This window comes from Onychomys torridus, chromosome 16, assembly GCF_903995425.1.
Source record: "Onychomys torridus chromosome 16, mOncTor1.1, whole genome shotgun sequence".
NCBI classification, from domain to species: Eukaryota; Metazoa; Chordata; class Mammalia; order Rodentia; family Cricetidae; genus Onychomys; species Onychomys torridus.
In genome coordinates this window covers 41,705,128-41,728,091 of record NC_050458.1, presented here as the reverse complement: position 1 = coordinate 41,728,091, position 22,964 = coordinate 41,705,128, and the positions used below count along the sequence as shown (strand labels likewise).

At 51.0% G+C, this 22,964-nt stretch overlaps 4 protein-coding genes across 9 annotated transcripts in view; 3 read left to right on the top strand and 1 right to left on the bottom strand.

Annotated features, from left to right (window-relative positions):
- Positions 1–11,234: 11,234 nt before the first annotated feature.
- Slc52a2 (solute carrier family 52 member 2) overlaps positions 11,235–22,964 on the bottom strand; it is a 23,862-nt gene continuing 12,132 nt past the window's right edge. The window contains exons 1-5 of one of the 2 annotated variants that reach the window (XM_036208541.1): positions 13,444–13,827; positions 13,118–13,334; positions 12,138–13,023; positions 11,922–12,045; positions 11,235–11,817 (exon numbers count right to left, since the gene is read on the bottom strand). In XM_036208541.1, coding sequence (XP_036064434.1) covers positions 11,605–11,817; positions 11,922–12,045; positions 12,138–13,023; positions 13,118–13,247 — 1,353 coding nt within the window. In that variant the 5' untranslated portion in view covers positions 13,248–13,334; positions 13,444–13,827 and the 3' untranslated portion in view covers positions 11,235–11,604. Of the gene's footprint in view, positions 11,818–11,921; positions 12,046–12,137; positions 13,024–13,117; positions 13,335–13,443; positions 13,828–22,964 lie in introns of those variants that run through there. The other variant, XM_036208542.1, reaches the window with a different exon arrangement.
- Fbxl6 (F-box and leucine rich repeat protein 6) lies at positions 13,868–17,673 on the top strand. Of its 5 annotated transcripts, XM_036208521.1 has the most exons (9): positions 13,868–14,288; positions 14,540–14,698; positions 14,824–14,887; positions 15,149–15,280; positions 15,364–15,471; positions 15,552–15,665; positions 15,740–15,971; positions 16,050–16,296; positions 16,557–16,800. In XM_036208521.1, the coding sequence occupies exons 1-9, from the start codon at positions 13,897–13,899 to the stop codon at positions 16,705–16,707; spliced, it is 1,599 nt and encodes a 532-aa protein (XP_036064414.1). In that variant the 5' UTR covers positions 13,868–13,896; the 3' UTR covers positions 16,708–16,800. The 5 variants fall into 5 exon arrangements, with proteins under 5 accessions (XP_036064414.1, XP_036064413.1, XP_036064412.1 ...); XM_036208520.1 differs by lacking the exon at positions 16,557–16,800 and adding an exon at positions 17,546–17,673 and having other exon boundaries at positions 15,530–15,971; XM_036208519.1 differs by having other exon boundaries at positions 15,364–15,460; positions 15,552–15,971.
- On the top strand, positions 17,892–18,477 carry LOC118597206 (transmembrane protein 249-like). The gene is made up of 2 exons (XM_036208560.1): positions 17,892–18,009; positions 18,109–18,477. Exons 1-2 carry the CDS (start codon positions 17,902–17,904, stop codon positions 18,328–18,330), a joined length of 330 nt encoding a protein of 109 aa, XP_036064453.1. The 5' UTR covers positions 17,892–17,901; the 3' UTR covers positions 18,331–18,477.
- Positions 18,343–19,164, top strand: Tmem249 (transmembrane protein 249). Its single transcript, XM_036207587.1, has 3 exons — positions 18,343–18,384; positions 18,427–18,558; positions 18,875–19,164. Exons 1-3 carry the CDS (start codon positions 18,343–18,345, stop codon positions 19,055–19,057), a joined length of 357 nt encoding a protein of 118 aa, XP_036063480.1. The 3' UTR covers positions 19,058–19,164.

Sequence of the window (22,964 nt, the reverse complement as noted above, 5' to 3'; positions counted from 1 at the left end):
AGGCCAGCCTGGTCTACAAAGTGAGTTCCAGGAAAGGCACAAAACTACACAGGGAAACCCTGTGGGGGGGGGGGGGACAACGACAAAAAAACAGAAAAACAAACAAAAAAAAAGAAAGAAAGAAAAAGAAAAAACTAGACTAGGCCAGGTGTAGTGGTATATATCTTCAATCCTAGCACTCAAGAGGCAGAGGCAGGTGGATCTCTGAGTTCAAGGCCAGCCAGAGTTACATAGTGAGATACTGTCTCAAACAAACAAATGACTAGATCAGGAACTCTAGAATTCCTTCTGTACTTTATTAACACAGCTTTCAAGACAAGATTCTCTGTGTATCTAGTGCTGGCTGTCCTGGAACTTGCTCTGTAGACCAGGCTGGCCTTAAACTCAAAGATACCCACCTGCCTCTGCCTCCTGAGTTGCTGGATTAAAGGTATGCACCATCAACCGTCTGATGATTTCAAGGTCTTTAATGACTAAGCAAAGACCCTGAAAGTCAGAAAAGACAAATTGGATAAGCAGAGATAACGGATTCCCCATAAGGCCACACTAAGTGTCTGTTCTGTCTCAAGAAATTCTTTAGCGCCATCTCGTGGCCATCCCAGTTCAGCGGGCGGGCACTAACCCAATCTTGGATCAAAGGACTCTTTCCTGTTCTGTGGTCAGCTGATGCTTCTGCTGTGAGTGCCCCAAGCTACTGAGCCTCCTCTGGGGCCAAGTCCAGCCACCAATGTAGTGGGTAGCCATTCCAGCCTTGGCCTGGAAGTTCCAACCCCCATTGAAGCTTTGGTAATAGTCACATCCACAAGGCGGGGTGAGAGAGGAAGCTGAAGACCCAGGATCAAGGCCTCTCTTGGTTCAGGATGCTGGACGTTGGAGGTAGACAGAGCAGAGTTCTCCAGAGAACACCGCCGCCGCCGGACTGCGCCATACCTTTCCCAGACCCTGCAACCTATTCCTTCATTTGTATAAGTTACCCCACAAAATAAACCTCCCTTTTAACTACATGGAGTGGTCTTAATAATTTCACCAATACACCAAAGTGGAGATTCCTTGGAATCAATAAAATCTGTTCTTTTGACGGAAAGCTAGCTCATATCTGCAGACCACACACAGGTTGCACCTGAGGAAGCACAAATGCCCCTAACTATTCCTGGACCATAAGGAGTCCAGGGAAGAATGGGTATTGATAAGGCCCTGAAGTTGTGAGTTCTTCTATATTCGCCTTCTCCCTAGATGTTGCAAGAACCAAAGTTATTTTTTTGTTTTGTTTTGATTTTCGAGACAGGATTTCTCTGTGTAGCCCTGGCTGTCCTAGAACTTACCATGTAGACCAGGCTGGCCTTGAACTTAAGAGATCATCCTGCCTCTGCCTCTCCAGTGCTGGGATTAAAGGTGTGCCCCACCACTGGCCAACCCAGAGTTACATTCTTTAAGATTTATCATATTTTTGGCTTTTTGTTTGTTTGGTTGGTTTTGTTTTGTTTTTCGAGACAGGGTTTCTCTGTGTAACAGCCCTGGCTGTCCTGGAACTTGCTATGTAGACCAGGCTGGCCTTAAACCCGCAGCGATCTGCCTGCCTCTGCCTCCTGAGTGGGGGATCAAAGGCATGCACCACCACCACTCATACATAGCCCTCCAAAACCAGGTTTCTTTTGTGTAGCCTTGGTTGTCCTGGAACTCCCTCTGTAGACCAGGCTGGCCTCAAACTTATGGTGATCCGCCTGCCTCTGCCTCCCAAGTGCTGGAATTAAAGGCGTGTGCCACCACTGCCTGTCTTGGTTCCCTCCTTAACTATGTAGGACCTGGGAACCGAACTTAGGTCCTCAAGCTTGGTGACAAAGTGTGCCTTTACCCACAACTATCTTGTGACTTTTTTTTTAAATAAAAGATGTATTTATTTATTTTTTATGAGTGTTTTGTCATCATGTATGTATGTATGTGTATCATGTGCATGCCTGATGCCTGGGGAGGTTGGGGGGGGGGGTGGGTGGGGGATAGAATCCCCCTGCAACTGAAGTAACACATGGATGCTAAGAAAGAAAACCTGGGTCCTTTGCAAGAACAGCAGTTACTCTTAACTGCTGAGCTATCTATCCAGCCCCACCTTGTGGTCTGTTTCTTTTTTTCCTTTCTTTTTAAAAAAGATTTATTTATGAAGTATACAGCGTTATGTCTGCATGTACATATCCAAGCCAGAAGAGGGCACCAGATCTCACTGCAAATGGTTGTGATCCATCTTGTGATTGCTAGGGCTTGAACTCAGGACCTCTGCAAGAGCAGCCAGTGCTCTTAACCTTTGAGCCATCTCTCCAGCCCTGACTTTAACTTCTGATGCCAAAGAATGTAAAGCTCTTTAAATTAAATATTATATCTATGCTACCCCATAACTTCTACCTTCTGGAAAGATTGATAAGCTAATCTAAACCTCGAGAGATTTCTCACTAAACTTGAGACTCAACAGTCTTGGCCGATGCTTCTTCCAATTGTACTTCTGTAACCCTACATAGTGAGCTTGAGGCCAGCTTGGGCTACATGAGACCTTGTCTCAAAATAACAAAGAAAAAAAACCCCAGCACAACGAAAATCCATTTCGTATTTTACCATTTCCCAGTTCTGCGCCCAGCCCAGCCCTGACAGCTATTTACCTCTCCTTCTGCCAAAGGCCAATGGTCTTATCTTTTTGCTTTCCTGGTAATTCCTTCTCCTGGTCCACTCACTGGCATAATTGTTCTTTTTGCCACTTGCTTACTTAACCTGATACAACTGGAATCTTCCAGGTGACAGGCCATTAAGCTTTGACTATCATTGTCTCAGGAACATCAACCATTTCCACCAACACCAGTGCCCACCTCTCTCCCCTGAACCTTTCTCTAGCTCCATGTGACATCATACTCTAGCCGTCCACCTCTTATCTTAGCCACTTCCTCCCCTCACCAGGATGCTGCTCACTCAAGCATCTTCCACCTTGCAGAACTATGACCCTATGATTAACTGCTGAGCCATCTCTCCAGCCCCCCATAAAAATAAGTTTGCGGCCAGTGGGGGTGAGTGAGAGTGGGGGTGAGTGGGAGTGGGGGTGAGTGAGAGAGAGTGGGGGTGAGTGAGAGGGAGTGGGGGTGAGTGAGAGAGAGTGGGGGTGAGTGATTAGGAGTGGGGGTGAGTGAGAGAGAGTGGGGGTGAGTGAGTGGGAGTGGGTGAGAGGGAAGAGGATGATGGTGGAGCATGCCTGTAATCCCAGCACTCGGGAGGTAGAGGCAGGTGGATCTCTATGAGTTCGAGGCCAGCCTGGTCTACAGAGCTAGTCCAGGACAGGCTCCAAAGCTACAGAGAGAAACCCTGTCTCAAAACAAAAAAACAAAAAAGTTTGCTACAGACAAAAGCTGCCTCCCTGTGCTGGGATTAAAGGTGTGTATCATTATGCCCAGCTTTAATTTTCTTTAAATTAAAAAAAAATTACATCTAATTTTTGGGGGTAATGTGTGTTGGGGGGGAATATGTAGATGTTGGAGGTCAACTTGTGGGACTCAATTCTCTCCTACTTTCTGGGTCCCGGGGATTGAACTCAAGTCCTTGGTGAGGAGTTTCTTTATCCACCCAGTTTTCTGAAACAGGGTTTCTTTTGTAGCCTTGACTGCCCTAGAACTAGCTCTGTAGACCATGCTGGCCTTGAACTCATAGAGATATGCCTGCTTCTGCCTCCCAAGTGCTGGGAGTAAAGGTGTGCGCCACCACTGCCACCTAGCTTGTTTTTATTTATTTAATTTGAAATAGGTCTCTCTACATTTCTCTGGTTGGTCTGGAACTTGCTATGTAGACCAGGCTGGTCTTAAAGTCACAGAGATCTGCCTGCTTCTGCCTTCTGAGGGCTAGGGCTAGCATTAAAGGTTCGTATCACCACACCTGTCTTTTTTTGTTTGTTTGTTTGTTTTCTTTGAGACAGAGATAATTTCTTTGTGTAGCTCTGGCTATCCTGGAACTTGATTTGTAGACCAGGCTGGCCTCAAAGTCAGAGATTAACCTGCCTCAGCCTCGTGAATGCTGGGAATATAGACATGAGCTACCACACATGGAATTTTTTTTTTTAGCTGAGGATCGAACCCAGGGCCTTCTGCTTGCTAGGTAAGCACTCTACCACTGAGCTAAATCCCCAACCCGTAATTTTTTTTTTTAAGATTTATGTTTTTATTTTCTGTGTATGAGTGCTGCTAAACTGTACCCATGTATGTCTACCACATCTGTGACTGGTGACCGGTGCCCTTGGAGACCAGAAGAGGGGATTGGGTCTCTCCTAACTGGAGTTGCAGACAGTTGATGTAGAGACTTGCCTGTCTCCACCTATTACCTCTTCATAGAAATGGTGGGATGGGCTGCAGAGATGGCTCAGAGGTTAAGAGCACTGGCTGCTCTTCCAGAGGACCTGAGTTCAATTCCCAGCACCCACATGGTGGCTCACAACCATCTGTAATGAGATCTGGTGCCCTCTTCTGTATACATAATAAATAAACCTTTAAAATAAAGAAGAAAGAAATGGTGGGATTACAGATGCAAGCTATTGCATCCAGCTTTACTTGGGTTCCGGGGATTCGAACTCAGGTCTTTATGCCTGTATGGTGTGTTAGCTGGGTTTCTACTGCTGTGATAAAACATAACGTCTAAAAGTAACTTGGGGAGGAGAGGGTTTATGTCACCTTCCAGCTGACAGCCCGTCATTCAGAGAAGTCAGGGCAGGAACCTGGAGGCAGGAACTGAAGCAGAGGCCACGGAGGAGCGCTGCTTATCAGCTGCCTCCTCACAGCTTGCTCAGTCTGCTTTCCCACCACCATTCAGGACCACCTGCTCAGGAGTCACAGCATCAAAGTGGCTGTCCCTCCCATATCAACCATCTATCAGGAAAATGTCCCACAGGTCGGTCTGGTGAGGGTATTTCCTCAGTTGAGATTCCATTTTCTCAAACATTCACAGGAGCATTACCCACTGGGCCTTCTCCCCAGCCTGTGCTCTGTGCTACTTTCTTTTTCATTTCTAAAAAGTGTGTGTGTCAGGGGTTGGGGATTTAGCTCAGGGTCCTGGGTTCGATCCTCAGCTTAAAAAAAAAAAAAAAAAGGTGTGTGTGCACTCAGAGGCCAGGGGAGGACATCTGGCACCTCCTATCATCATATTTCCACTGCCATGGATAAAAATGTCCTGTCCCATTGTCAACAATCAACTAAGGCGAGAGACAGCTCAGCGGTTAAGAGCTCTGGCTGACTGATGGCACTCACCTGTAATCTTAATCCCAGCACTCGGGAGGCAGAGGCAGGGGGATCTCTTGTGAGTTCAAGGCCAGCCTGGTCTACAAAGTGAGTTCCAGAACAGCCAGAGCTGTTACACAGAGAAATCCTGTCTCAAAAAAACAAAAAAGAAAGAAAGAAAAAAACAAATAAAAGCACTGGCTGCTCTTTCAGAGGACCCAGGTTCAATTCCCAGCACCCACATGGCAGCTCACAACTGTCCAGTTCCAGGGGATCTGACAATTTCATACAAATATGCAGGCAAAAACACACCAATGCACATAAAATAAATAATTTTTAAAAATTATTTAAGGAGCTGGGCATGTAGGTTCATGCTAGTAATTCCAGCACTTGGGAGACAGAGGTAGTTTAAGGCCAGCCTGGGCTACGAAGTAAGACTTTCTTTTTTTTTAAAGACAGGGTTTCTCTATGTAGCCCTAGCTATCCTGGAACTCATGCTGTAGATCACTAGGCTGGCCTCGAACTCAGAGATTCACCTGACTTTGCCCCCATCTCACCTCCAAGGGCAGGGATTAAAAGTGTTTGCCACCACCTCCAACTAGACCCAATTTATAAAACTGTTTAACCATAAATGTAAGGGTTTTATTCTGAACACTCAGTTCCATCATTTAAGAATGGAACAGCTCTAGCATATGGTATCCTTATGCCGACTTCTAACACCATCCTGCCTTTTTACAAGGGATCTCACGGGGCTGGAGAGACAGCTTAGCCATTAAGAGCCTTTGCTGTTCTTCTAGAGGACCCAGGTTCTGTTCCCAGAACCACTTGGTGGCTCACAACAATCTGCAATGTTCCCTCAGCCTTAGGCGCAGATATGATATGTGATACAGATATCAGCTGGCACTGAGCTCCACACTTTGGACTTTCATTGGTTGTTGTATTGTTACAGTCTCCATCTGTTGTTTCCTTGATGAGGGGTGATGGCCACACTTACCTGGTTAGACCCTGAAGAACAGTGGCTGTTTTGCTGTATTGTTGCTGTTTCAAGTAGAGTTAGGTGTAATTAATATTTAAAATATAAGCCTGAACACAAGAGTTAAGAGAAGCATGTGGGATAAAAGTAAGACACACCTAAGGACATGGATGTGGACTTCACGACAGGGTCAACCTGATTTGCTCTTTTGTGCTGGTCTTTCCAGGAATACGATCCCAATCTAAATCTAATGAGGTTTGTTCTACGGCCTGACTTAGTCTATCTTGGAGGTATTGCACATATGTGGGGGGGAAAGTTCATTGTTAGGTCTGGCCAGACTACAGGGTCCACTTACATACAGCTAATGGAAGGGAAAGATCTGCCTGTTGTCCCTCACATCCTTCTGTTCCTCTGGTCTCCCAATACTGTCGTGTGTTCTGAACAGTGTTTCTAATGATGCCTTTTGATTTTTTTTTGTTTTTCGAGACAGGGTTTCTCTGTGTAGCTTTGTGACTTTCCTGGATCTTGCTCTGTAGACCAGGCTGGCCTCGAACTCAGAGATCCACTCTGCCTCCCAAGTGCTGGGATTAAAAGCGTGCACCACCACCACCACCACCACCACCACCACCACCACCACCACCTGGTGATTACTTGTTTTTGTTTTTTTAAGATTTATTTATTTATTATGTATACAGAAGAGGGCACCAGATCTCATTATAGATGGTCATGAGCCACCATGTGGTTGTTGGGAATTGAACTCAGGACCTCTGGAAGAACAGTCAGTGCTCTTAACCTCTGAGCCATCTCTGCAGCCCTGATTACTTGTTTTTTGAGAGGGACTCATCTATAGCTTGGGTTGGCTTCCATGACAGTCCTGCTGCTTCAGCATACTGCGTTATGATATGATTATAGGAGTGTGCCATTTTAATTTTTCCCCTTCTGGGTATAGCCCTGGCTGTCTGGAATTCATTCTGTAGACAAGATAGCCTTGAACTCAGACATCTGATTGCCTTTGCCTCCCGAGTGTTGGGAGTGCATGCTCCACACCAAGCCCATTTTAATTCTTTTGTTATTTTTTTCTGCATTTTGTTGTCTTAGTAATTTTCTCTGGATTAAACTACACACACACACACACACACACACACACACACACACACACACACACACACAGAGTCAGTCTCACTGAGTATTCCTGGCTTTCCTGGAGCTCACTATGTAGACTGGGCTCGAACTCCCACCTGTCTCTGCCTCCCAAGTGTTGGGCTTCAAGCAGTGTCCCACCATGCTCAGCAAAGTGTAATAATTTCTGTTCACATTAGTTCAACAATATGCAGAAACTTTGCTCCTATATTTCTCCATCCTTCTCGATCATGACTCACAGCTGCCAAAGAGAGACGACTCATGCCTCTGTAGGCACCACGCACCATACACAGCAAATAAACAATAAGCAAAGAATTTTAAGGCAGGCAGTGGTGGCACATCTTTAATCCTAGCACTTGGGAGGTAGGGGCAGGTGGTCCTCTGTGAGTTCGAAGCCAGCCTGGTCTATAGAGCTAGTTCCAGGACATCTAGGGCTGTTATACTGAGAAACCCTGTCTTGAAAAGAATTTTAATTATCCATAATCATTACACAAATAACACCTTTATGTTAAACCAACACTTATTGTTTTACAATATTGTATTTTTCTGCTCAACATATGCTTTTACTATGTGGTACTTTAAACATACACAGAATTTAGGCCAAATAGTGTAAAATCTTGAATGTGTCCATTTCCAGTTTTGTTTTTTTTTTTCTCGACCAAAAAAAACCCTACACAGGGTTTCTCTGTGTAGTTCTGGTGCCTGTCCTGGATCTCACTCTGTAGACCAGGCTGGCCTCGAACTCACAGAGATCCGCCTGCCTCTGCCTCCCGAGTGCTGGGATTAAAGGTGTGTGCCACCATCGCCCGGCAATTTCCGGTTTCAAACAGCTGAGTCCTATCTTACACCAGGCATGTTCCTCATCCTGCTGCTTGGTTACTTTGGAGAAAGTCCCATCCACAATATTCATTCATTTCTAAGTATTTGATGGCACTAAAAGATAATTCTTGGGGTTAAGGATTTAGCTCAGTGGTAGAGCACTTGCCTAGCAAGCTCAAGGTCCTCAGCTCTAGAAAAAAAAATTCTTTTGCAAAGTCTGGTGTCCCACGCCTTTGAACCCAGCACTCAAGTAGTAGAGACAGGCGGATCTCTGTGAGTTCCAAGCCAGCCTGGTGTACAGAGTAAGATCCTCCCTATCCCAACAAACAAACGAACAAAAAGAAAGACTAGGCTATAGGAGGCTGTCTCAAAACAAAACAAAGTTTACTATCTTAACCACTTTGTTTATTTTTGAGACAGGGTCTCTCTATGTAACCCTGAGTATCCTGGAGCTCACTGTATAGACCAGGCTGGACTTGACCTGATGGAGACCAACCTGCCTCTGCCTCCCAAGTACTGAGAATTAACTAACCACTTTCAATGTATAGGGCAGTGGCTTAAAAAACATTCAAATGTTGTATAAACCTCCCACCCCCATGACTCTTTCATCTTTCAAAGAAAACTTTGGACTCATTAAGGATTCCCCATGGGTTGGGGATTTAGTTCAGTGCAAGGCCCTGGGTTCAATCCTCAGCTCAAAAAAAAAAAAAAAAAAAGATTCCCCATTCTCTCCCCATTGACCATTATTGCACTTTCTGTACAGATATGATTTGTTTTTATTTTGCAGTGCTGGGGGCCGAACCCCATGTCTTGAAGATTCTAGACAAGCATGCTACCACTGAGTCATACCTCAGCTCTGCTCCTGTGGTTCCAATCACATAGGATAATAAAGAATTACAGAGAAAAATATACACAAGGGGCCAAGGACATGACGCAGTCCATAGATTGCTTGTCTCTAGCATATGCAATGCTCCACAACCAACCCCCAGGACTGCACAAACTGGCAAGGTGGTGCTCATCTGTAGCCCCAGCACGCACAGCAGGTGTATCCTCAGCTATATAGTGAGTTTGAAGCCAGCTTGGGCTACTTGAAATCTTTTTTTTTTTTTTTTTTGTGCTGGGACTAAAGGTGTGTGCCAACATCGCCCAACGGGCTACTTGAAATAAATAGAAAGAGAGAGAGAGAGAGAGAAAGAAAGAAAGAAAAAAAGAAAGAAAGAAAGAAAGAAAGAAAGAGGGGGGAGGGAGGGAGGAAGAAGGGGTGGAGGGAAAGAAAAGGAAGGGAGAGGAAAAGCTGTGTGAACACTTCGGCAAAGGCACGGCAGCCTCCCGGGCCCCTTGGAGACAGGAGCCCCAAAGCGGCTGTTTCTTGAACTGTCGATGCTCCACATCCTCTCTTGCTTGTCTTCTGCCATCACAGAAGTTGGGGAAATCCCTCTGAATTAAAGTGTGGTGTACCTTAAAGGACTGTCCTGCGTCCTCAAATCAGGCTGGATCTGAGCAGGTTAAGAATGCAAGGCTGCTGGGTGGTGGTCACACATGCCTTTAATCCCAGCACTTGGGAGGTAATGCAGGTGAATCTCTGTGAGTTTGAGGCCAGCCTGGTTTATAGAGCAAGTCCCAGGACAGGCTCCAAACACAGAGAAACCTTGTCTCGAAAAACCAAAAAAGAATGAAAAGGTTGTCACATCTGCAGTTACATCAGAACCCACAGCTATTGGGGACCTACTGGGCTGAGAACCCAGGAAGGTCAAGACATTAATGTTCATCATTCAGTCCCAATAAGACAAGCCTTGTCCCCGATCATGGGCTACCTCACACCTGGGAAAAGGGGCTACCGGTAAATGGCCCTTTTCTGACTTCTACAGGCCAAGGGGACATTCACGGTGGTGACACACAATCCTCAAGGGCCTGCCTGCCTTCTGGGACAAGAAGTCTTTGAGACCTGGATGTTGGGCTATCCTGTCCCTCATGGATACCCATGGACTTGGCAGACAGCCTTGCCTTCCTCCTGGACTTGTTATTTTGACCCTTGCCCAGTTTTCTGTGGAGGGGGCAGGAAGGCACTAGAACTTCAAAGAGCAGTGGCTTCCTTAAACCGCCCACTTCTGGCTGTGGCTGGCCAGGATCTGGGGCCCTGGCTTCCCTTCTCTCTAGGAGACAACACATATCTGAAGGGCCGTGCTGTCCTCGGCCCTTGGGCCTCGCATACCTTGCATAGATACACAGGTGAGCTTAGGGCAGAGGCTGTCGTGATTACTGATCTGAGGGAACTGAGTAAAGGAGCTGGGAGGTAGCCCTACCAGTCTCTAGCCTCAGGCGACAGGAGGGCGGGCCCAGGCATGGTGCTGACCGGGGACCAGGACAAAGTACAAAAGGGGCAGAGGGTCACTGGAACAAGAGCCCTAATACCAGTCTCACCCACTTAACTCCTGAGGGCACCCTCACCCCTGCAGGCCTCTAGTACCTGCCCACCTTGCCAAGCCACCCCTGCTTCTCTGAGCCAACATCTGAGCCACAGGGAATCAGGGAGGTTTCCCCCTGCTCAGGTGGTCTGACAAGGTGCGGGAGCCAGGTGGGGGAAGAGAGCAAAGCCTCCTGGGAGAATGCGGCTTCATGCCATCCCAGTCATTCTGGGACACACTTGGTGTCTTGCCTCCCCCACAGGCCGCTCTCCTCTGTGCCATAATAGGAAAAGAAGGCAGAAAATCAGACCTTGCCCTGGCATGACCCCCAAATCTTCCTGGTTCAAAGGATCTTTCCAGTTCTACCTGAGGCTCCAGCCCTCTGTGTGAGAGCCTTAGAACCACCCAGCCCAGAAATGACCCTACAGACCCATGGGGCAAATGCCATGTGCAGGAGTTTGGGTTGAGGATAGCTACAAAGTGTCTACCTGAACAGAACCTGGGGGGCTTCGACTACCGGAGCTGGAGGGCTGGTAAGCAATGCTCTCAAGCTGAAAAATCCTGAGAGAGCTGGAACCTTAAAAACCATCTCTTGGGGCTGGAGAGGAGGCTCAGTGGTTAAGAGTACTTACTGCTGCTCCAGAGGACCTGGGTTCGATTCCCAGCACCTTCATGGCATCTCAGAGCAGTCTGTAACTCCAGTTCCACAGGATCAGAAACCCTCAACTCCTACAGAGGGAAGCAGACCTGGTACAGGCAACTGTGCTCATGGGATTAACAATTCACTGGATAGAAATGTTTTATTGTGCAAATCCCACAAAGGTCCCAGGGTGAAGGCCATAGCCCCAACCTATCCCTGGCTCCAGACCTGCTCTTTGGTCCTCATCCTGGTCTTTTTTCTCAAGAGCCAGGTCTCTTATGGAGTGTGCAAAATCCACGAGTGTATCTGTGAGTGGGGAGGCCACCTTGGGCCACAGGGCTCAGACAATGTGGCAGTCTCCGGCTGGAGACCCAGTGAGTCCCACATGTCCCAGGTTCAAGGCTTACACTGGTCCACACAGTCCTCTCCACTTCGAAACACTCGGTAGATGCTGGTGGGAGGGAACATGGCAATGGCACCCAGCAGAGAGCCCACCTGGATAGCTACACCAGCTGCAAGCAGAGCTGGCCGGCCTCCACTGTGCAGCATGGAGCTGACCGCCACCTTGACGTATGAGAACACACCTGCACACAGTACCCAGGAAAGTACCTGGAAGTGGGGGCAGAGGGGAGTTTTGCAGCGGCAAGCTCAACACGAAATCCCCCTGCTCTGAGACAAGCCCTATTCCTCTTTCATGCCCCCATTATACTTACCACAAGGACCACACCTGCAGAGGTGCCCACCAGAGGAGGGCAGGGACTTAGGACTGCCAGCGTCATTAGGTAGGATCCAAAGCACATGCCCAGCACAGAGAGACCATACAACCCTGCCAGAGACCTGCCAAGGATGGGCTGAGATTCAGGACTGGCTGTCCCAGGGCCCGGCTGACCTCAAGTTCCTCCCCTCTGGGGCTTGGGGCCCATGTGCACCTGCACAGCACTGCCATGGCCAGAAAGCAGGCAAGGGGGTTGGCGAGGCTACCCAGGACGACAGCCAAGTGGTAGGCCAGGCGCCCATAGGGCAGGCAGGAAAAGCTCTGTACGGCGGGCAGCACACCGTTGGTCAGCGCATTGGTGACAGCCAGGAGCCCCAGGAGACCGACACTTCGGGAAGAGAGCAGTTGAAGGGCCTTAGGGTCTGAGCTGGGAGTAGTGACTGCCACCGGGCCTGGTGGCTCCTGCAAAGGTGAGGCCTCTTCCTCTTCCTCTTCCTCCTCTGTTCCTGGTGTTCCTACCCGGAGCCCTGGACCCATCATGGGTACAGATGGTGCAGATGGCAGTACTAACAGGAGACCTTGGAAGGCAGCAGCTGAAGTACCCAGAAGGGCAGTCAACACCCAGAAGAAAGTGCTGGCAGAAAAGCGCTCTGGGAAGTTGATGGGAGACACCTTGATAGGAGGCCCAGTGGTACCATTGTCAGGCACAGGCGGGCACTCAAGGCGGCCCACCCCCTGCACCAGGGCTAGCACGCAGGGCAACAGCGCGCTCAAGCCCTGGCCCAGGAAGAACGACCGTAAAAAGGGAGGTGGCAGGTGGCTCAGGAAGGGCAGGAAAGTGACATTTGAAGCACAGCAGGCCAGTGCCAATATAAACGCCAGCGTCAGGAAGGCCACTGAGTGGGGCTGCCCTGCCACTGGGGCCTCATAGTGCCACAGAGGGGCCAGCAGGGCCGTGCCCACTATGCTTAGACCCTGCACCACTTGGATGGGGATCCGCTCGCCCTTGCCGCGGGCCAAACGCCTCCACAGGGTCACCAGCAGCAGCCCCAGGTTCCCCAGCGCCACAAGCACAGAAAGGTACGAAGGGAGGCTCCAACCTGCAGTGAGGGGGAGGAGATTGTGTAAGCCCCCCCCCAGGCTAAGGAACCAAGAGCACCTGCAGCCCACCGGCACCCAATTCTCTTCACTCACCCTCCGGGAGCTCTTTCACTACTACTGGCAGCTCTACCCAGATCCCGTTGACCGCAGCCCAGGAGCCCATGCCGAAGAGGGCCACCAGCAGATGGGTCAGCACCAGTCGGCCCAGCGGAGGTGCTGCCATTAGGTCAAAGGGGGCAGGATAACAGTCCTCTCCCCTGCGTAGGTCCGAAGCTTCTCTGGCTTACACGAGGAGCCAAACCTCTTCCTCCTGGAAGGAGACCAAAAGGCGAGTGGACAGAACCGGGGTCTGAGGTCAACAAATGGCAAGGCTAGGGCACGTGTAGGGAGGAGGCAGATAGATCAAGAGTTGCACGCACCAAGGAACCTGCACCGGGACCTCACAGAGCAAGACTGGCAAGCGGGAGAGCAAGAAACTGGCCTAAAACGTGGCTCTGGGGAGGAGGACCAGCGAAGGAGCAAGCAGTGCCTGCAGCTTGAGCAATCAGGACCACAGCGAACTCCAAGGCAACCGGCGCGGGTCGGTGAGGGGCGTGGCCCGCTGGCTTTACCCAGGCCTCCACCGCCCAGCGCTGTGCATCTGGGCCGTGGCGCCGGAGATGCCCGCCCAGCACCAGGAGCACGCCGCTTGGTCCGGGGCTCAGCCAAACCCCAGCCCCAGAACTGGAGGAAGACGCCCGCAAAGCCGCTGTCCTCGCGGCGGAAGTCCCGCCCCCGGAAGCGAAGTGTAGTGGAAGAGCTGAGGTCGGGGGCCACGCCCCTTCCTCCCAGCCCACCCACCCACCTTCCGCTTTAGCGGAGGCACCGGAGCTATGGCTCCTGTATCCTCTGGGCGAGTTCGGCGTCGAGCTCGGGGCTCTAAGCGGGCCGACGCGCGGGCCCGCTCGGCCGAGGACTGGTGGTGGGACAGGCTGGCACCTCGCGGCTCTGGGTACCACCTGCAGCAAGCGGACAGCATGCTGCTCGTGCTGCCGGACCTGGAACCTACCCGCGCTCGTGCGCACAGGCGCGCCCCTCGCCGCGCTCCGAGACCCCCGACTCGCGGTCCCACGGCGGCTGCCAAGCACAGGGCCAAGCCCCGGCCTGAGCCGTCGCCGGATCAGGGCCCGGACTCCGGCTGGGGAGACCGTATTCCCTTAGAAGTCCTGGTGCATATTTTCGGGTTGTTGGTTGCGGCTCATGGGCCCATGCCGTTTCTTGGCAGGTACGCTAACAGCGCCTGCCGGGGTATGGACTGGCGCACCGAGCAGGTGGAGCTGCAAGGCAGAGGGCAAAGCTTCTCAACGGGTATACACGAGTGCTCCGGCACCTATCTCCACTTGGAGCCCCCAAAGCCTGGCTTTCAGACCGCTGCGCTCCAAGTTGCAAGGGCAGATATGCTGCTCCTAAAACACTTTATTGTAGGCATCGCTCACCGAAAGCTATGCACTCTCAGCGAACTGTTTCTTCTCCTAGGGCTGCACGCGTTTGCCGCCGCTGGCATGAAGCCACCTCCCATCCTGCACTCTGGCACACTGTGACTCTGTCACCCCCGCTGGTTGGCCGGGCTGCCAAGGGCAACCTTAAAGCAGAGAAGAAGCTCCTTGCTTCCCTGGAGTGGCTCATACCCAATCGGTGAGGGTCCCTTGTCATTCCCTTGCTCTGCCTGTGCCTCTGCGCATCAGTGTTGGGTAGGGAGGACGCTGGCCCAAGGGGGCAGCCTGAGGACTCTAGCGCAACTGGGCCTTGATGTCGCCCAGGTTCTCACAGCTCCAGAGGTTGACCCTCATCCATTGGAAGTCTCAAGTACACCCAGTGTTGGAGGTGAGAGCTTGAGACTGCCCTGAACACCAGCTGTGACATTTGAGTTGTTCACTGTCGGGGAGTGCCCTTGGTGCTGCTGCCCCACAGAGATGTCTGCCTGCCCGCTCAGTTCTGTCTGACATCTTAGGTAGGAAGTTGACAGAGGAAAAGGCACCCAAGTGGGCCTAGCATGGGCAGAATGGGCTTGTTAGGACGTCCATTGTCTCTGTAGGCTTTTACCTGCCCTCCCCAACCCCAGACGGCCTCTCTCTCTTGCCCCAGCTGGTTAGCAAGTTCTGTCCTCGGCTTACCTTCCTCAAGCTTTCAGACTGCCACAGCGTGACCGCTGACACGCTGGTCATGTTAGCTAAAGCCTGCTGCCAGCTCCACAGCCTGGACCTACACCATTCCATGGTGAGTCCTATGCCCCAAAGGGCCCTGACAAAGCCTGGGCCCTTGTGAAGTAGGTGACACACACCTCCGTGCTGGACCCCTAGGTAGAGTCTACAGCTGTGGTGAGCTTCTTGGAGGAAGCAGGGTCCCGAATGCGGAAGCTGTGGCTGACCTACAGTTCCCAGACTACAGCCATCTTGGGTGCGCTGCTGGTAGGTTGGTGAATGGGCAGGAACAGAGCTGTATGGGAACTGCCAGGCCTTTGACTAGTGTGTTCCCCCACCCATTACAGGGCAGCTGCTGCCCCCAGCTCCAAGTCCTGGAGGTCAGCACTGGCATGAACTGCAACAGCACACCCCTGCAGCTGCCTGTGGAGGCTCTGCAGAAAGGCTGCCCCCAGTTACAGGTATCTATGCTCTGCCTTCTCCCACTTGCCACTTGGCAACGTGTCTGCAGCCTGCCCCTCCTCCCCACTCACAGGTGCTACGACTGCTGAACCTGATTTGGCTTCCCAAGCCTTGTGGACGAGGGGTGCCCCAAGGACCAGGCTTCCCCAGCCTTGAGGAGCTCTGCCTGGCTGGCTCCACCTGCAACTTTGTGAGCAATGAGGTTCTGGGCCGCTTGCTCCATTGCTCCCCCAAACTGCGCCTGCTGGATCTTCGAGGCTGTGCTCGGATCACGCCCACTGGCCTGTGTGATTTACCATGTCAAGGTCAGCTGGCCTTGCGCGGTAGATGGGATGTGGGAATCATTGCCTGCCTCCTGTTCACACTCAGTTCTCTCATCCCAGAGCTGGAGCAACTCTACCTGGGCCTGTATGGCATGTCTGACGGCTTGACTCTGGCTAAGAAAGGCAGCCCCCTGTTGACCCGGAAGTGGTATCACACCCTGAGGGAGCTGGACTTCAGTGGCCAGGGCTTCAGCGAGAAAGACCTGGAACAGGCCCTAGCCGTTTTCTCTGGCACCTCTGGGGACTTACACCCAGCCTTGTGCTCCCTCAACCTAAGGGGTACCCGAGTCACACCAAGCACAGTCAGGTCAGTGCCTCTTTCTCTGCCTCTTTGACTCTCGTCCTGCTTGGTGCCATATCTGACTTGGGGAACCAGAGGTGTCCTTCCCGGTTTCACGTTTCCAGGGACCAAGCAGAGTATAGGCACTGGCCAGACTCCTACTTGGGGACATCGAGAGAACTAAGCTTAGGCCTGGGTGGCTAGAGGTAGTAGGTCTGGTGTAAAGTGAGGGCAGAGAGGGCTCACTGGCCAACAGCTCACTTTCCCATGGCCTGCCTGTTCCACAGTTCTGTGATTAGCAGTTGCCCGGGGCTGCTGTATCTCAATCTGGAGTCCTGCCGGTGCCTCCCCAGGGGTCTGAAGCGTGCTTACCGGGGCCTGGAGGAAGTCCAGTGGTGCCTAGAACAGCTACTTACAAACCCACTAGTCTCCAGATAGTCCACTTAACTCAGACACCTGCCAGCCTTTTCCCTGCCCCTTGTCACTTGGAAATGTTTGAGCTTTTGTTACAATAAAGTATTTTTAAGCATTCTGTATGGTCCTTTGTTGTTTTCTTTGAGACTCTGCTCACACTAATCTAGGCTGGCCTGGAACTCAGTGTAGCCCGGGCTGACCTTAAACTCACAGCAATCCACCTAGCTCAGCCTCCCAAGTGATAGGCTTACAAGCATGGACCACCACATATGGTCCTTAGAGTGAGTTGTTGGATGAAAAACAGAGGTCGTACCTGAAGTGCAGGCTACAGCAGCCCCGGCCTGTGTATGTGGAAATGGCTCTTAGTCTCCTAGCCCAAGGGTTTGCTGTGTCTGCTCACTGCAGGGTTTGACCCCTTGAACTGTGTGAATTCCACCCTTGGAACACGGTTATCTGAGGATAGGGTAGGCAGCAGGGTGTAAAATGATGGGGGGAATAGGTAGAGAGGCCTTTATCAGCCACTAGAATCCGTGAGTTGGCAATGTTGGCAGTACTGACTTAGGCTGTCCAGCCATGAGCAATCCAGGCTGCCTTCCAGGTAGTGGAGACTGACCAGAGAGGGCATGCTTCCTAGAAAGGTGTGGTCAATAGAATGGCCCCTTCTAGAATCCTCTGCCCTGAACTTCTAGAACCCAGGCAGCCCAGCCTGGACTGCTGTCTACTTCTCTGCCCTTCTCTTCTCTGGCAGCACTTGTTCCTTCCTGAACTGCCACCCTGGAGTTGTCTCGGGTGGGAGCCCCGTATAGAGGCAGTGGGTGGTGGCAGTGGGCAAGGCGTATGCTGACTACTTCTACCCAACCAGGTACCCAAGGAACAGACCAGTGGCTTCTCCACGTCTGCCATTGCCCAGCACTTCTGGTTCTGGGCCCTAGGAGTCTTCTCTACTGAGCGCCACTTAGCCAAGCGTCTCAAGCACAACAGCTTTTTCCCCTTCCAACAGCAACAGCCAGATGGTAGGCAGGGGGACTGGGCGTGGCCAGGTTCCTAGAAGTGGAGAGGCGGGCTGAAGCCTGGATGGGTTAGGGTAGGCAGGTGCACTTGTGGGTGCAGGCACTGTAGTAGCATGGAGAACCTCCAACTGGGTGGGCTCTTTCCCCCAAATCCCTGGTACTGTCCAACGCATGGGGGCAGCTCCTGGCTGTCCTTACGTGCCGGATCATGCTGTCCTCAGTCTTTGTGCTAGAGTACTTCCTGGACACGCTCTGGAAGGGGATGCTGCTCTTTATCTTCTGCCTTGTCTTGGTCTGCAGTGGTAGCCTGAAACAGGTCAGAGGTCCTGCACCCTACCCCACAGCTCTCTGCGTGAGGGCCACACAGGAACCAGCTGCCAGCACTCACCTCCCTGTTAATCCTTGGTGCCTACAGGTGGAGAAGCAGGAGACCTGGTGCTTTCCTGCCTATGGCATGGCTATAGGCCTGTGGCTCATGATCTCCTCATTGCCCCGGCGCCGCCTAGTGCTGAACCACACCCGTGGCATGTACCATTTCTCCATCAGTGGCCGAACTGTATGTCAGGGGCCAATGCATCTGATCTACGTGCGCCTAACACTCAGCTCTGATGGTGATGTCTGGGATACGAGAGGGTAGAGGGAGAGGGACATGGATTCAGAGCTGGGAAGGGCCAATAGAGTCCATCTGGACGTTCCCACCCTGGCGGCCCAATCCCTACCGTCCTACCCCTAGGCTCTGGGAGGTTGGGGCCCTGGCTTAGTTGCTTGTCTATTGCTAGTCTATGGCAGGTGCTTCTTCCAGCTGGTCCTTTGTGGTCACAAGTTAGAGCCACTTGTACTGGTGCAGCTGTCAGAGCGCTATGAGGTAGGTCCTGCACCCCCCCCCCCCCCCCCCCCCCCCGCCTCATCCCCCCCAAAGAGATAACCGCTGCTTAGAGTTCTTAAGTGGGACTATCTTTCACTCAGAGGGGAAATAGAGCACGCTTCCTTTAGTGAGGCCTCCACTCTATGAAGGGTGCAGGAGCACCGAGGATCCTAGGCAGGGGTAGGGATATCCCTGGGTAAGGGGAAAGGATATCTAAAGAGCATGCTGGTGGTGGGGGTGGGTGGGACGGGGGGTGGGGTGGGGGGATCCTCCTATCTGGAGAAGGGAGACCTGGCTGCCATTCACTTATTCGTAGCAAATGGAATTCCTGGGCCGGCACATTGCCCGGAAACTCAACATCAACTACTTTGACCACCTGGTTGCCTCCTACCGTCACGTAGTCCGCCACTGGCCACTGGGGGCGACCTTTAACCCTGGCATTGTGCAGCGAAAAACACAAGCCTACACTAAGTCAAGTGTTACCGACCTGGATGTTTAACCCCCGGGGCCTGAACCCCAGCCTCCTTTCCCCTGCACTGTCGTCCCCCCCCCCCAGGGACTGCCAGCCAGCCCCACCTGCTAGCCTTCCTCTTACTAAAAAAGCTGCATCAGCCTCCAGCCAGATGGTTCTCTGTCTGTTTGTTGTTGTTTGTTTGTTTGTGAGGAGACTTCCTTTAAAGGTCTTCCCTAGCATGTTTCCCAGGCCTGAGAATCCCTCCTCCTCCCCCTCCTCCTCCTCCTCCTCCTCCTCCTCCTCCTCCTCCTCCTCCTTCTTCTTCTTCTTTTGGTGGAGCTGAGGATCGAACCCAGGGCCTTGCGCTTGCTAGGCAAGCACTCTACCACTGAGCTAAATCCCCAACCCAAGAATCCCATCTTCTCCAGCCTCTGGAGCAAATCCCACAGTTTGGTTTAGAAGAAATGAGGAGAGTATCATGTAACCAGGCCTTTGAGTATCTGAACTCATCACCAGGCTTAGGACTTCCTGTCCCTCTTAGCCAGCAATGCTGAACTGGGGCTAACCAATGAAGCCTGGCAGTCAGAATATAATTGGTCTGCCTGACTTATACACCTGCCCCTAGTCCAGCCTGCAGTGATATGGGGCAGAGTCAGATGATATGCCCTGGGCCTTCTGGCATAAATGGGACTCTGTACCCCAGTGTTGCCAAGCTGCCAGCCAAGCTGCCAGGCCCACCATGGCATATGCTTTGTGTCTCTGAAGAGCTTCCTTGTCTGGCAGAACACTCTAGCTCCCACACTAGCACCTGAGGCCTCCTGGTGCCTGGGGCTGCCATGGGAGCAGAGGACCACTGTCCACCTGGCTCTGTGGTCAACATGTTGGCATGTGTCCCTGGTACCAGGACTAGCTACATAATTAGTAGAGCTATAAAATAAAGATATGGAGCCTTGCCTGGTGCACACCTTTAATCCCAGCACTTGAGAGGCAGAGAGGCAGGTGGATCTATCTCTGAATTTGAGGCCATCCTGATCTACAGAGAGTTCCAGGACAGCCAAGGTTACACATAGAAACACTGTCTCAAAAAAACAAAAAAGAAACCAAACCAACCTCCCCCCCCCCAAAAAAAAAAAAAAAAAAGAAAGAAAGAAAAGAAGGAAGAAAATATGGAGTTTCATTAAAACGTTGTTAAGGAGTAGGCACACACCTATAATCTCAGCTTTGGGTGGATAGAACCAGGAAGATCAGAAGTTCATGGTCATCCTCTGATACATCGTGAGTCCCAAGCCAGCTTTGGGCTACAGAGACCCTGACTCAACAATAAAAATTACTAAGGGGTTAGGCATTGTAGCACCCAGGAGGTAGAGACCAGAAGTTTGATAGTATGAAGGTATTAAGATACTGTCTTGGAAAAAAAAAAGTTTAATAAGGGATCTGGAGCATAGGATGAAGCTCACAGTGGAATGCTTGCATGTGCAAGGCATGGGTTTCATCAATCTGTTTGGACAAAAAAAAAAAAAGGAAGACAGGAAAAAGAGAGGAAGAGGGATGGGGAGGAAAGGATGATGGACAGAAAACATCCTTGGAAAATTCCAAATTGTTAGTCACGCCAGTGGAAAATGGCTGGGAAGTTCAATGAGAAGCCCTGTGAGCTGGAGAAGGACAAGTAGAAGCACTAAGGTTTCAAGAATTGCAGAGAGCTGTAAGTTCGAGGCCAGCCTGGGCTACAGAGTGAGATCCAGGACAGGCACCAAAACTGCACAGAGAAACCCTGTCTGGGGCGGGGGTGGGGTGTGAGGGGGAGGAATTGCAAAGAGGAGTCAGCTGAGGTCACAGCTTGAAGGATTTCCTGGGTAGATAGAGCCTGGAAGGCAAAGACACTTCTTGTGAGGCCCAAGGTTTCTGGCCTGGGCACAGGGGCTGGTGGCCAGGATGGGGGTAAGAGTTCTAAGGGAAGCTAGGCCTGAACTTGCCGGGCAGAATTACTCAGTATTTAATTACTTTACAGATCTGAGGCTTGAACCCAGGGACTGACTCATGGGTGCTGGGCAAGTGGTGTCCCACTGAGCTGTACTTTGATCCCTGCACGAGGGATTTTTTTTTTTTTTTTAACAGAAAGGCATGGGGAGAAGGAAGGAGCTGCCTGCACAGGTCTGCATCTCTATCAGTTACCTGTTGCTGGGACCAAATTCCTGAGACGAGACAGCTTAAGGGAAGAAATGTTTATATTGTCTCGTGGGTGATGGGATCCGATTCGTTTTGGTGGGGAAGGCATAACAAGCCAGAGCATAGAGCAGCTGATCTCATGTGTCCACAGTCTAGAAGCAGGAAGAGAAGAATATCGGTGCTCTGCTCACTTCCTCCTTTATATACAATCCAGTATTCTAGCTAGCCCACAAGATGTTGCTACCCACATTTTTAGGTGGCGTTCATAGACATGCACAGCAGTTCAAAATTGACCACCACATTTTCCAGATGTGTCTACAAAGCCAAGGCCCTGGGTATGATGTGTCTGGCAAGTTCAGTAGGGGTAGTGGATGAGAAGGTATACAGGGATGTCAATCTGGTATCTGACACAGAGGCAGAGGAAGAGCCTCAGAGACCAGGAACTGGAATGGGAGGAGAGGGAACCTATGTTACATAAGATGGGGACTTGACTTCAGAGAAGGGGTCACTAGCTCTGTACAAGTGGAGAGAGGGAGGGAAATAGTGGGACTCCAGGTAGAGAAAGAGAAGGCAGCCTACAAGATGTAGGTCTCATTTGAGTACATTTAAGGCATATTGGGGGGCTGGAGATGAAGATCAGTGGTTAAAAGAACATACTGCTCTTATAGAGGACCCAACATTAGTTTCTAGCACCCACATGAAGTGGGTCACACCTGCCTGCAATTCTGGTTCCAAGGAATCTAGCACCCTCTTGTCTCTGTGGGCACCTGTACTCACAAGGGGGCACACCACACACACACACACACACACACACACACACACACACACTTATTAAAATAATACTAGTGTATAGATATTACTGTTTCAAAAGATTTACTTTGAAGCAGGTGATTGGATATTTGTAAGAACCATGTCCTTGGATGGGCAGAAAAGGAAGATCATTAGGGCTACAAGTATGACTGGGAGCAGGGTGTACTCCACCTATGTAGCTGGATAATTCATGTAGCTATACTAGCTAGGAACTTGGTAGGGGCCACAATGTCCAAGATGGCCTGCCATTATGCATTTTTCAAGTAGCATCTAATCATTCAGGAGGTCCCCTAGATGTTGGCTTTCAGAGAGGCTATAATAAGAGAGCAGGCCCTGGAAGGCACCTGTTTCAACATATGTCTAAATGTGTTGCATGTTGATGCCTCCGTGGGCAGAAGTTACACAAGAAAGCATCGGTGGTGGCACATGCCTTTAATCCCAGCACTCGGGAGGCAGACGCAGGTGGATCTCTGTGAGTTCGAGGCCAGCCTGGACTACAGATCAAGTTCTAGCCTAGGCTCCAAAGCTACACAAAGAAATCCTGACTCGAAAAAAAAAAAAAACCAACCACCAAACAACAACAACAATAACAAAAGCCATCACTGTGTGGAGGGGTTGGATGACCCTTAGGAGGTAGGAAAAGTGGGGCTGTAAGTGTAAGCAGTCCAACAGAGTACACCCTCTAGGTCTCCCCTGCAAGATACAGACGCCTTCCAGGCCCCTCGAGGTCTCATGTCATTGAGCCCTCCACTCAGGTTGAAGCCCAGAGTCTGAGCATCTATGTCTGGTGCAGAAACACATGAGGGTCCTCAGGCACAGTCCTCCCTTGGGGTTGTCAGGTGCAGAGTCCTGAGAATTAAAAACACAGCCCCCATGCCATGTACATTAATGACAAAGAGGTGGACCCGTCTTCAGTATATACTGCTATGGAGATAGCCCGGAATGTGGGCTGTATACAGCTTCCAAAGTAGGGTAT

Excerpts from the sequence above, each read along its gene's own strand:
- LOC118597206 (XM_036208560.1), top strand. The coding sequence starts at position 17,902 with ATGCTGTCCTCAGTCTTTGTGCTAGAGTACTTCCTGGACACGCTCTGG. Across the intron at positions 18,010-18,108 it reads GCAGTGGTAGCCTGAAACAG|GTGGAGAAGCAGGAGACCTG; the intron begins GTCAGAGGTCCT and ends TGGTGCCTACAG.
- Tmem249 (XM_036207587.1), top strand. The coding sequence starts at position 18,343 with ATGGATTCAGAGCTGGGAAGGGCCAATAGAGTCCATCTGGAC. Across the intron at positions 18,385-18,426 it reads CCAATAGAGTCCATCTGGAC|GCTCTGGGAGGTTGGGGCCC; the intron begins GTTCCCACCCTG and ends TCCTACCCCTAG. Across the intron at positions 18,559-18,874 it reads AGCTGTCAGAGCGCTATGAG|CAAATGGAATTCCTGGGCCG; the intron begins GTAGGTCCTGCA and ends ACTTATTCGTAG.
- Fbxl6 (XM_036208518.1), top strand. The coding sequence starts at position 13,897 with ATGGCTCCTGTATCCTCTGGGCGAGTTCGGCGTCGAGCTCGGGGCTCT. Across the intron at positions 15,472-15,529 it reads CCATCTTGGGTGCGCTGCTG|TGTGTTCCCCCACCCATTAC; the intron begins GTAGGTTGGTGA and ends GCCTTTGACTAG. Across the intron at positions 16,297-16,556 it reads GTCACACCAAGCACAGTCAG|TTCTGTGATTAGCAGTTGCC; the intron begins GTCAGTGCCTCT and ends CCTGTTCCACAG.